Below are 13,216 nucleotides of genomic sequence, written 5' to 3'. Positions count from 1 at the left end.
TATTAGATTTTTTTTTAACCTACTGTACCTTTTCTGTGGCACTTTGAATCAGATTCCTTTAGATTAGCTGCTGGACCATGTTGGGATAACAGGCTCTTGACCTGATTTTTAAATATCACACCAACTTCTTTGTCAGTGTATGGTGTGGTCAAATTTTGCTCTCAATCACATTTCACTATGTGGCATTGCTGTATCCTGCAATTGATAAACTGTCTTTCAACAGTCAGGAGTCTACCCACAAACAGGATATGTCATTGAATGCATCTTTATGTTAAACTTTTGCACATGGAATGTGTTTAGTCTGTTTTTACTTAATGTGAGATTATATTTGTTTCACTGGCATCTCTTTTTTTTTTTTACTAAAAACCATTTGAAATATACTGTAAATTCATATAAAGTGTCATCTAATAACTACAATGAAATTTGTTAACACCAAAATGTTATGTTATAAATTTGTATATTTAATCATGGTCAGTCCAGTAATACTGTTCAAGTGTGATGCTGCAACTTGTTACCATCGTATAAATTGAATATTACAGTCACGATATCAAGCCACATGTTGCCCTCCACTGTGTCTAGTTTATCATGAAAAACAAGGGCTTTATCTCTCACGGCACAGGTTAATGTACAGGTCCATTTGTGCCAGTTCAGTTGATTATTTGACAAATTAATTATCAAGCAATGTGCATATCTGGTTAAAACAATAGATACATTTATCAACACTGACACTTAAAAATGAATAAACACAAGCAAATAACACAAATAATGACATTTGAAAATATATGTTTATAATGTCATAACGAGGTGACTGGTAATTAGCTATATGTTTTATTTATTCATGATTTATCTTCAATAAACGCAGTCTACTGAAGATGTGGTAAGCAGTGTTAAGAGGCATTGACTGTGACACGTTTCCTTAGCAACGCAAAATGTGTGATTCAAAAACAGCGACGTCACATCCTTCCCGTGATGCTTAGCGAACCCAAATTGAACGCTCGGCTAAAGAAAACATTTGTATTTTGCATGCTCTGTTTTTAAGAGTAAAGCGCATAAAATAGAAATTTCAACTGGAATTGGCGCCGTTAAGAAAAACTTTATCAACGGCGCTCAACGGGAAGAGTTTATCGGGGTACGGTAGGTGTTGATACAAGTGTAGATTGTGAACAAACAATGTTGCTAATACATTAGCCGGGCAGCTAGCGTATCGTTAGGTCCTCCAGCTGAGCTAACGTTAGCATTAGCATAGCTTTGTATGCTGGATGATTGAATTATTTGATCCTTGAATCATTTTAGTGTTACGATTACAGATCAGCGATAACCACCACAACGGGGTTGATTGTTTCCTGGAACCAGCAAGCAAAAACCTAACGTTACAGTTTCCAATTACAGAATGGTTTTACATTTACAAGTTGCTGACGTTAGTTTTCACAAAGATAATTCAACCTGAATGTGTTGTTGTTAGCAGAGGACTGAGTCCACCCGCAGCTGATCGTTTGCACTGTAACGAATGTCATTGTCATTTACGAACAGATTTGCCCCTTGTTAGCTAGTTTAAGAGGGGTTTAAACTAAGGCTCTAGAGTTTAACAATTGTTTGGTTTGTCTTTGTAAGCGTATCGATGGATTTTTTATGCCATTAACTGTAATAGACCGTTTTGTTGCCTAATTTATCACCACAAAGCAATTACTTTGTCTAACTAAGTTGGTCTTTTCATCCAGTTAAATGATACTGGCATCAAGTGAATGACTGTTGTTTTCTTTAACATTACCTAATAACAAATGTCGATACCGGAGAAACGTCCTGTGATTCGTGTGATACTCATTTCCCCATGAGTTTCAATGTTACACGGCTTGTAAGTGGATCATTTATTTTGTCATGTCCAAAAATACACACGGCGGATTTGCAGAAACAATTAGTCTATTAATCGAACAATCTTTTGACAATCCATTTATTGTTTAAGTAATTTATCAGGAAAATGCCAAACATTTGCAGGTTCTAGCATCTTAAATGTAAATATCTGCTGCTTTTTTAATTTTACATTATAAAAAAAATCAATATGAATCATATGTTTCGGACTGTTGGTGGGACAAAACAAGCAGTTTGAAGACATCACCATGAGCACTGGAAACTTGTGATGGGTGTTTTTTTTTCACATTTCATGACATTTTATAGACTGAACAACTAGCAGATAAATTGAAAAAATAAATAGTATATTAATTGATTGATTAAAAATGAGAATTATTTGCAATGCTACATCGCAGCCTTGTATCTTAGTTTGCTCATCAGTCATTTATGAGCTAAATAGGATTAGCTGTCAGCGTACAGTTGTTAGTTAATTGCAGAAATGTATATTTTGCCACATTACTGGTAGACATTTGCTCTTTTTTCATTTTTCATTCATGTTAGTGGTAAGTCAGACAAAATAACCAGAAGTCAAGTGCAAGGCCGAGTCCTTACCACAGCGGCCCGGACTCGAATCCAGCTCCCGGCCCTTTGCTACATGTTATCCCCTTTCCTGTCTCTCTTCAGGTGTTCCTATCAAATAATGGCAAAAGGCCCACCAAAAAAAAAAAGCAAGTCATAACTACGAGAGTACCAGTGTCTGTTACTAATGTGTCATCTGACATCATTCCTGCATTCGGGAAACTGTCACAATTGTATGATTGTGTTAATCAGTCTTATAAATCTTATCTTGTTTTCAGGCATCATGGATCAGGACTATGAGTGCAGGCTGCTCAGACAGATCAACATCCAAAATGAGAACGCAAGCCCCATAGTAAGTAAATAATACACACACACACTTGTATTTTTTTTTCTATTATTTCTCTGTCCTTGTACATAAAGGTGCTGTATTTCCTAGGCGTACAGTCTTGACTAGTATGACTATTATGATTAGATCATTATCTTGAGCAAAGCATGATGATAGCCCCTCCCAAAGAGGATTGTTAAGTAGCAAAGGACTTATGATGGACAGAGAGGGTGTTACTCTCTATGTGTTGGAAGAATAAATGGTTTAACAGGCCAGTCTCTTTCATTTGACGTGTCACTAGTGTCGAGTGATAACAAGACCTTACCGGCCAAATTACTGGGTTTTTTGAATGTAGCCTCCTGTTGTTAACACCTAAAAACAAACGCACCATCTGCCATCTTTCTCCTCTCCTCTCTTGTGTAGAAAGCTGTAGGAGCTGTGCGAGCTCTGACACCCACCAGCTCCCCCCTGTCCTCCCCTAGCAAGCATGGTGATCGCTTTATTCCCTCCCGGGCTGGAGCCAACTGGAGTGTTAACTTCCACCGCATCAATGTGAGTCTGCTACAATACACCCAGGACTTAACTGTCTTTCCTATCAAAAGAACAGTGTTCTCAAGATCGAAGTGTTGATTATGGCTTATAAGGAAACATATTATCTGTTAGTGTTTTCTTTCATTTTTCTCTAAATACACAAGTATTTAGAGAAACAGAACTCAGAGTGATCATTTATTTATTTCATTGTCTGACACAGGAAATTGAAAAGTCACACAATCAAAACAGGAAAACCAAAGATGGCACAACAGACAGCAACAAAGGTAATCAATCCACCTTCATACCAAGAGACTAGATGTGGGACAAATAACAATATATCGTGTTACAGTGTCTTGTAATATGTACATTTGCATTAACATTTTAGCTTGAAAAATTACTATAACGATTAATCAAAATTATCAAAATAGTTGCCGATTAATTTTTTTTGTACATCGACAAATTGATTATACGGCTAATCGTTAAAGCTCCTCATAATCATGATATTAAAGGTGGGGTATGCGATTCTCGGGAATTCCAATACAATGACAAATACCATGATATAGAGCGAACAACGACACAGCAAGTAATGTAACTAACGTTAGCTAGGTTGTGGGTTAGCAAACTGTCGCTACAGTTTCTGCTGCGAAGCTAACAGCCAGAGAGGACGAGACGGTTTCCCAGAGCCAGCAAACCAGCTCCAGACAGCGATACTCACAACTCTCCTGCTACTACAGCTAACATCACAATAGCATATCTTGGCAAACTAGAAAGTAAGCTGAATGTCTGCGGGCAAGTCATTTAACGTTACCTGACACACAAATCATGGCTGGAATAGTGTGTGGCTCGGCCCGAGCCACTTTGTTCATTTCCCATTTACAGAGCCACGGCTGTGTACAAACACCAGATTTTATTTTTTTTTTCAGCACACACAGTGAACGGACAGCTAGCAGACCATGGGGAGATATTCGCTGAATTTGACAAAAAGACGTTTATTGGATTAGAATTGCATTCCCCACCTTTAATTCACAGGTATCTGTCTGCTCCGGTCAACCTGGATCATTTGACCTTCTGTTGTTTACTAAGTCTAGGCAGGCTCATGGAAACTGGAGATAAGGACTAAACAAAGCTTAGTGAAAAATTCTCCCTGATCTTTAGAGATGTGAGAGAGAGCTAAGAAATTGCAGAGGGAGCACAGTGTTTAAACTTAATCATTTCAACAGCCTGGTTTGATTTCCCTTCTGTCTCTTCCTCTTGCCTTTAGCGGATGGTCTGGCTTACTCAGCTCTGCTGAAGAACGAGCTACTAGGAGCGGGCATCGAGAAAGTCCAGGACCCCCAGTCAGAGGACCGCCGTCTGCAGCCATCCACTCCTGCCAAGAGGAGCCTTTTTAGTGTAAAAACAGTTAACATGGCTGTAGCTTTTAATGTATTAGTTTTGTGGGGATTTTTTCCTGCATCAATAATCATCTGTTTGTGTTTTGTAGTATTCTGTAAGTGCTAAGAGGGCTCTGCCAGAAGAGGATGGGAACACAGTCTCTCCATATTCTCTGTCACCTGTCAGTAGCAACAGGTAATGTGTTTTCCTTGTCATTCCTCAAATGTTATCTCCTGCATTTGGGGGAAACAGCATTGGATTCCTCACTAAAATTGTGTTGTGCATTGCAGCCAGAAACTGCTGCGGTCGCCAAGGAAACCTACGCGCAAAATATCCAAAATTCCCTTTAAAGTTCTGGATGCTCCAGAGCTTCAGGATGACTTCTACCTCAACCTAGTGGACTGGTCCTCTCTGAATGTGCTCAGTGTTGGACTGGGCACCTGTGTCTACCTGTGGAGTGCCTGCACCAGCCAGGTGTGTGTGTGTGTGTGTGTGATCTGTTAATTGAGTGCACTGAGCAAAACAGTGAGACAAAGAGGCATCCAGCAGAGGTCTTCACTGTAGTTAAAAATAATCTAGGAGTACATATGTATTTATACCTCTCAAATAATGTTTCACTGGTTGTGTATCAGACATATACATAGGATGTCAATGTTAAACTGTATTTCTTTCCTCTCCATCTTTTTAGGTGACACGACTATGTGACCTTTCTGTCGAAGGAGATTCTGTAACATCAGTGGGCTGGTCAGAGAGGGTGGGTTTCTCTGTCATCTGTTGTCTTTTCAAATTCCATCAGAAACATCCAGCATCTCAAATAAGTTTCTAGTAGAGCCTGCTTACCAAACTCAATTCACATTTTTGCTAATCAAGCACAGAGTAATTAACCTGATGAAGATCCATCGTGGCAAATGTTACTTGACGTTTAGTAAAGATGCAAATGGAGTTTTGGTGTGCAGGCTCCTGTTCTTTGTTTTTTCTAAATGCTGCTGGAATAATTACAGACTCTTCATACATCAGTGAGATATTCTAAGTGTGTTGTCTATTTTTAGGGTAACCTGGTGGCGGTGGGGACTCATAAAGGCTATGTACAGATCTGGGATGCAGCAGCAGGGAAGAAGCTCTCTGTACTAGAAGGACACACAGCCAGAGTGGGTGAGTTGAGAGGCTGGAGAGATGGAGGCAGAGAGGTTGCAGGAGTGAAATATTACAACCTTCATTAATTTTCACAGTTGTTTAGCAACATCTCTCATTCATGGTCGGCGAATCATCTTCCCTTCGGTTTTCATTCTGTGCTGCCAGGCGCGTTGGCATGGAATGCCGACCAGCTGTCGTCTGGGAGCCGCGATCGGGTGATCCTGCAGCGCGACATCAGAGCCCCACCTCTCCAGTCTGAACGCCGTCTCCAAGGACACAGACAGGAAGTCTGCGGGCTCAAGTGGAGCACAGACCACCAGCTGCTAGCCTCGGGTGGAAATGACAACAAGGTATGTAGACAGAGAATCTCACCTGTTTGTCTGTGACAAAAAGGACCACTTTTTTCATAACACATCACAATCTTGTTTCAACCTGCTGCCTAGTTACTTGTGTGGAACCACTCGAGCGTCCTCCCGGTGCAGCAGTACACAGAGCACTTGGCTGCAGTGAAGGCCATCGCCTGGTCTCCCCACCAGCATGGCCTGCTGGCCTCCGGAGGCGGCACCGCCGACCGCTGCATCCGCTTCTGGAACACTCTGACCGGCCAGCCCTTACAGTGCACAGACACCGGCTCTCAGGTCTGCAACCTGGCCTGGTCCAAACACACTAACGAACTGGTGAGTCACCTGAAGTTTTTGATTTGGACAGTGCTGTTGTGAAGTAGAACGCATGGTTCTGTTTGTTTTTAAATGCAGGCAAAGGTGCATTACAGAAGTGTCCAAGGAACTGTTTTGTGAGTCTTAATCTTTGCTAGCCATGTACACAGTATCTTGGAAGTTATGTGTTCATAATAAAGTTTCTATTTGCACACTGTAGTAACTCTGAACTAAATCGAGGTGACTCTTGGATGTGTTGGTGTCTCGCTTGCTACCCAACAAGATGCAACATGTAGGACGGTGTAGTCCCTCATTCGTCCAGGAGTGTTCTATCTTAGAAAAGGTTTCAGTCGTAGTCATCTGGACACTGTTTTCAGAATCAAGACGTTTCGGCTCCCATCCGGAAGTCATTCTCAATTGTGAAAAAATGGACCGGGAACTCAGAAATTTAAGCTACTCTGTGTTACATAAGCCCTGCCCTCAGGAAGGAGACTACCTGAGTATCTGTTGATTACTCTAGCTAGAGTAAGCAACACATACTCAGGTAGTCTCAGGGAGCCGAAACGCCTTGATTCTGAAAACAGTGTCCAGATGACTACGACTGAAACCTGTTATGCAACATGTAAATAACACAATTAGCGTTGTTGGAAGGTGTACTATTTCACTTTTCACTTTGAGCTGAGCTAGGCTAAAAACATCTCTCTGTACTGGAAGCACAGAGATGGAATTGTTTTTGATTTTATTTGATAGTATACAGGCACATGTCCCAAACTAACAATGTTCATATAAGTCTGAGGTAAATATGTAGAAAATGTTGTTTGTTTTCTGCAGGTCAGCACACATGGTTATTCCCAGAACCAAATCCTGGTGTGGAAGTATCCCTCCCTTACTCAAGTGGCCAAACTTACTGGACATTCCTACAGAGTACTCTACCTGGTTAGTATATACTGTGTGTATTTATATGTGTCTGTCTGCAGACAATTGTCCCAACAGTCCCAAGGTTACAACTAAAACGAGGTGCTATAACTTTCCTGGGAAATAAATATCAAAGAAAATCTATGTGTGCTCACCAAAAGAGATTTTAGTGTTCGAAGTATTTTGATTCTTCATCTTTATTTATATGTGCAAGTTAAGAAAAAAAGAATGAACCCTGATTATAAAATTTCTGGATGCCTTTACTGAAGTGCTGCTCTGTAGAGTAAGCATCCACAGTAAAGCCACCCACACTGGAAGGGAACTAAAAGGAAAAAAAAATCCTACTCTTGCATACCCCTGATTACTCTGGTTACATACTGTCATAATACTGTATATTCAGTGTATAATAATGAGTTTATGTGCAGGCCATGTCCCCCGACGGAGAGGCCATTGTGACGGGAGCTGGAGATGAAACACTTCGGTTCTGGAACGTCTTTAGCAAGATGAGGTCCACTAAGGTATTAATTTTCCCCATTTTCTCACTTGTATTTACCTCTGAGATCCCTTTCTCTGCTCTGGTCAGTCTATTCCATCTGTTGCATTCCCTTATCTGTCTGTATAATAGTCTTTGTCTTACCTCCTTATTTTGTGTCCCTCCCTCTTTTAGGAATCAGTGTCAGTGCTGAACCTCTTCACCAGGATCCGGTAGTAAGCACACCTCTGTACTACGAGGGAATAAAGCTGAGAAGGAAATTTATCTTTGCATGTACCAAGCTGTAAATGGGCCCCTTCTTTGAGTATTCACCTCAGTAGTCTACAGAGGGCCCCCTCGATTGCCCTTAGTTATTTAGCCAAGTTGTAGCTGGAAGTGGGAGGGAGCTGGAGAGGTGCACAGCCTGAGTGTCGAGGGCAGAGGAGAAACATACATACGTTCGTACAGTATTCCACTTCCTCTTGAATGATGGAGCCACTGCCTCCGCCAACAGACCAGTGATCTCTAATGACGAGAATTTTGGGGGGTGTTTCTCTCCCCGTGTGATTATGTTTTGTTTACAGATTGACGTTGTGCTTACCTGCCAAATATTGAGTTTGTCCTTTTGATTGTCTATTTATTTTATTTAGGTTTTGTTTTGTTTGTTTTTTTCCCCCCCATTTTTTTAACATATATTCTTACTAGTGTGTTTGTTTCAAAGGCTGGTAGATTTCCTTTTATGTCTTTATGTCTTATCTGTGGAGTTTGGCTTTGTTCAGGATTGCAGAAAAATCAAAAAGTTTGGCTTTTTATTTTACTGAGAGGTAATAATGTTTCATGCACACTGATAACAGATTACATAATCCTGTGCCGTTTCGAGAACTGTTAATGTTTAACAAGGATTGGATGAATGGGCCTGATCTCCTTTTTAAAATCTGATATTAAGTTAATTTTAATATAATGGAAAAAAAAGTCTTGTAATAGCATACGGCACATCTTAAAAGAAAATAACCATTTGGTCACAATTTACATTAGAACAATGACTTACAAAAGTAATTCACATGAAAATTAGAAGATTTTAATGTGATTTATTGTGTGGAAGCTTTTCACTCGTCTTGTTTCTCTACTTAAATGGAAAATCGGGCAATGAAAGTTAAAATGAAAACACTTTGGCTTATCAGTGTAGTTTGTAACAGCAACTAAAGCAGACAGTTTAAAACATTTGGGATTAAATCAGTGAAACGCTGTTCTGTGCAGAGCTTCTGCTTTGTGCTGTGTCTGCTAAGATATTCAAGCTTGGGGCGTTTGTCTTTTGCTACTTCAGACAGTATCTGTGTTGAGCAGTCATACGCTTGTACTTTGTTTTGGGGGTTTTTTTATCTGAAAAAAAGATTTCATATCTGCAACATTTTCTCCCAGTTTTGATTTTATTTCCCCCCGTTTGAATGTTTGAGTCAGCAAGCGTGCCACATTTAAATGAATGCTATTTATTTGTGTTGTGTAGAAGGGTTCTTGTACAGAAATGGCATGTTTGTTTACTAATGTTATCGGAGGGAAGCTGATGGGTAGTTTCACTGCTAAACTCTATGGAAATTTATTTTAATGCCACTTCAAAATCAAGACAATGCTGCCAACTTGAATTACTGAAAGAATGTTAAAAATAAAAATATTTCTGTACTGAGATAATCAATTAAATGATCATATCTTGTACCTTATGTCATCGCTGTTTTATTGTCCAATAACTTGAGCGTAGACAATCTATAAAATCAGTCTGCTGCTGTGAAGTAAAAGGGGCAATATCATTGTTATATCATTATTTCTAGCCTAGGCTTTCTTGAAGAAAAGGGTTATTTTATAGGTGTCTGCGCTACTAACAACTATTTGCTGTTAAAGCTTGATATCTTATTCCTCTGAGCCATGGAGCTCCAAAACTATTAAAAACACATGAATGAGCCACAGTGCTGCACTGGGTGACATGTTCCTTCATTACCATGAACACAGGCAGTGTAGTTTATTTTAATTCCATTCTGCTACCATAAATATTCACTAGAGAACCAAATGTGTTTTTCTCCACAGCTGAAAATAGCCCTCAACAAATGCCCTATTTATCACTGTTAAAATGATGTTTGCTGAAAACTATAGTGCCCAGCTGTTTTTAGGAATTTGCCTTTTTTTTTAAAGAAATGAAACTTGTGAACCGTTTTTAAACATTTACATCTTCAGTAGGAACCAACAGCCGTGGAGCTAAATGTACCCACACACAAAGTAGGGAAGTCGAAAATGTACTGAGAGACTAATGCATTGTTGGTTTTGGTCTTTTGGAAAAATGAAGAATGTCACCACACTTATCCTTTACCTTTCTTCTTGATTCCATGTCTAGATCCCAGAAGAGGTTAATCTGAATTATGGCATACTTCTTTTTCTTCAGTGCTTCTTTGCATAGATTCAACAAGTCTCTGAACTCTACCACTATTCTTCCAAAAGACATTCCCTCATTTGGTTATTTGATGGTGGTGGAAACATCTCTCATTGGTGTGCAACTGGGTTGAGATCTGGTGATTGTGAAAGCCACAGCATATAATTCACATAATTTACATATTGTACATTAATGTGTATTCAGATTATTGTGGTGGTGGTGGTGGTTTGGGGGGGGGGTCACCTATCTGAACACCTTTCAGTAGACGTGGCTTCCTGTGTTCCTGTCAAAAATCAAATTGAACACCAGAGGGAGCCATCCTATGAGCAGAGCTACACTGCTGCTGCCACACCCATGCAATCAATCTTAACCCGTGTTACCTTTAAGGTGAGAATCATCAACACTCCCTAGAGGAATATCCTGCCAATAATGTTGACTGTCTTTATAAGAGGCTATGAGGAAGGTTAAACATCCCAACTGACACCTAACATTGTATCTGGTTTCATTTTCCCCTCAGAGCGAAAGCTTGGAACGGCCAGAAAACATCCTGTGGCCTCACCTTGTTCCCTGGAAGTCTGCAAATTTTTTATCACATTACCAGTGCAGCCCACGCAAGCATAGTTTTGGCCCAGGGCATAAAAAATAATGAATGTTCACCGCCTCCCAAAGCTCCCACACCTCTGCTCGTGCCCTGTGGCCTACCCAAACTCACTCTTACACATTTAAACAGCAAATGGATTTTTATCAGCGTCAACAGCTGAAGGGTGTAAATACATTAAGAAAAAAAGGGATCTTAAATGATTCTGGTCCCGTGGTTTTGCTATAATTTACAGATAGAAAACTGAAAACGGCTAATATTGATTACATTGTTGGACTATAACTTCTAATGAGACAAAAGAATGAAAACTACCACTGCTGCTTTAGTGACTTCAAAAACTAAACTTTTTTTGGTGAAGTGTTTGTTTTTCTGTGTGATGAAGATCAGGTACTGTAGGTCTACGTGACTCAGCTTCTATCAACGCCCGAGCCTTTCTCCCCTTCAGACTCCATTATAATGTCATCGAAATAACATGCATAGTCCAAATCATCTGAATGGAAGACATTCAACACAGTCTTCCAGCTCATCTGTGGCTCTCGGTAGGCAGATGTTAACATTAAGCCCTGAAAGCAGAGGGGAGAACGGAGGGGGATCGCTAATATGCGTAATCCTACCTCCTGATGTTTCTATCAAGAGGCACAGAGTGTGATGTTCATTATACAACTAAAGCCTCACAACACAGCGAGAAGGATCTTCCCCCATGTTCCTCCCTAAGCCCGACTCTTGAGTTGCATTGATAACCGGCCTGCAGGGATATCAAAGGAACAAGGCTTTTGTGATAGCTAATAGCTGCAGCCAGCAGCTGCTTTTTGGTCATTTTGTCAGAGGGAACAGAGCACAGAGAGGGTCACTCATGTGCCTTATTTACAAATAGACACCAGTCACTCACCCCAGCAGCACCTTTGCATTCATAAAATACGGGATCGGTAGCATGTTTTTCCACAGCCTGTAAACTGTGATGAGCTGTCAAATTGCAGGTGTCAGAGAAGATGCGATGATTTAAACAGCTCACTGGGGGAGGCAACATAGATAATAGAGCAACATAAAGATTCAGTCGTGGCTGATTGTCTTCAGGCTTTTGAAGATTTTGGTAAAATGTCACACAGGGTCCTAAAAGCAGCGGGAAACATCCTTATCATGGTGTCATTGTTAGTTAGTGTCTTCCTCAGAAATTAAACGACAGTTAGCTTGTCCTTAAAACTGAGCCCTGCTGTGATGACTGTTTCAGTCCTAACAAATAAAAATTGCTTCCTTTTCTCTGCACGTCACTATAAACTGAATACCGATAACCACAATTTGAAGCTTTGGTGACTTGCGAAGAGAATTTGAGAAACATTTTTGCCATTTGTGAAATGGAAGTGAAAATGGTTGTTAGATGGAGCCCTAAAATCTCGACTTGTCAACATGTTATACTAACATCAAGTTATGAGCAGGATTCAGTGCGTTTCTGCACAGGTATTGGTTTTCAAATAATTCTGGCTGCATGGTGATAGTTTTTCCTCTTCTTGTAACAGTGTATATGGTGAGGACGATTCCTTTCATAAGGCAGATGCCACCCAGTGTCTAATTGCTGACAAAGCTTTTTAATAACTTGTGGCTTACTAACAAATATAATTCTGAATTCTAATTTACAAGGAGGTATAATCCAAGTCGTACATAGACCAAAAACGTTCAAATTTCATTTTTGTATTCTTTGTAGGGAAACACACTTCTGACAGGAGCAGGCAGAATCCTGAAGCAAAAAAAGGGACCACAGACACCTCTGCTGACTGTGATAACGCTGCTCAGTTTTACAGTCAGTACTGTTCTGGAACACAAATCCAATAATATTAAACCAAGAATATTAAACCCAAACTCCAAGCTTTTAAACGTACAATAATTGCAAATTTAAATCACTCTCTTGTGTCCTACCAGCTTACAACTACTGCTAAACTGTCAAGGAGGTAAAAAAAAATGAGTAACGGTATAATTTGACAATCATGTCATTTGAAGATAGCACTAATGCAGGAATGACTTATGATTATTCTCTCCCAACCAACCTCGATTTGGAAACATCAGTTTTTAACAGCCATCTGTTGCTGAAATTTACACCATTTGGCTACGGAAAAAAAGGGATACAAGACTCTTCAGGACTCTTCACCTCCCATCCATAAGACATTGTAATGGTACGTATACAATGGTATACAGTTTGTGGTGCTGATAGCGTCCCTATTATTATTATATTTATTATTGTATTATTCTTTTATGCATGAAGGTTTTATTGTTGACTATGGTCATATAATGTTTTTACCACTTGTTTTATGTCTCAGTGTAGGTACTGTATGTGATGTTTGTGTTTTATGCAGTGGTGGAAGAAGTATTCAGATCATTT

At 39.9% G+C, this 13,216-nt stretch overlaps 2 protein-coding genes across 3 annotated transcripts in view; both read left to right on the top strand.

Moving 5' to 3' along the window:
* Positions 1-871, top strand: part of plekhj1 (pleckstrin homology domain containing, family J member 1) — a 5,457-nt gene extending 4,586 nt beyond the window's left edge. The window contains exon 6 of the mRNA XM_044218265.1: positions 1-871. This exon is cut by the window's left edge and continues 871 nt beyond it. The gene's annotated coding sequence lies outside the window, so the exon portion shown is untranslated.
* Positions 872-960: 89 nt separating this feature from the next.
* On the top strand, positions 961-9,541 carry LOC122886279 (fizzy-related protein homolog). 2 transcript variants are annotated; one of them, XM_044218246.1, is made up of 14 exons: positions 961-1,129; positions 2,703-2,776; positions 3,173-3,301; positions 3,501-3,564; positions 4,542-4,672; positions 4,764-4,849; positions 4,945-5,128; positions 5,343-5,408; positions 5,704-5,806; positions 5,954-6,138; positions 6,232-6,465; positions 7,276-7,380; positions 7,785-7,877; positions 8,027-9,541. In XM_044218246.1, exons 2-14 carry the CDS (start codon positions 2,708-2,710, stop codon positions 8,066-8,068), a joined length of 1,491 nt encoding a protein of 496 aa, XP_044074181.1. In that variant the 5' UTR covers positions 961-1,129; positions 2,703-2,707; the 3' UTR covers positions 8,069-9,541. The 2 variants fall into 2 exon arrangements, with proteins under 2 accessions (XP_044074181.1, XP_044074182.1); XM_044218247.1 differs by having other exon boundaries at positions 979-1,134.
* Positions 9,542-13,216: the final 3,675 nt, after the last annotated feature.

This window comes from Siniperca chuatsi, linkage group LG13 (assembly GCF_020085105.1).
Source record: "Siniperca chuatsi isolate FFG_IHB_CAS linkage group LG13, ASM2008510v1, whole genome shotgun sequence".
In the NCBI taxonomy this organism is placed as follows: Eukaryota; Metazoa; Chordata; class Actinopteri; order Centrarchiformes; family Sinipercidae; genus Siniperca; species Siniperca chuatsi.
The sequence above is the reverse complement of the archived record's forward strand: the minus strand, read 5'-3'. Positions and strand labels throughout refer to the sequence as shown.

What these genes read in the sequence shown, in the direction of transcription:
- LOC122886279 (XM_044218246.1), top strand. Translation starts at nt 2,708, where the DNA reads ATGGATCAGGACTATGAGTGCAGGCTGCTCAGACAGATCAACATCCAA. An exon ending in TTAACTTCCACCGCATCAAT is followed by an intron (nt 3,302 to 3,500) that starts GTGAGTCTGCTA and finishes TGTCTGACACAG; the next exon opens with GAAATTGAAAAGTCACACAA. An exon ending in CCAAGAGGAGCCTTTTTAGT is followed by an intron (nt 4,673 to 4,763) that starts GTAAAAACAGTT and finishes TGTGTTTTGTAG; the next exon opens with TATTCTGTAAGTGCTAAGAG.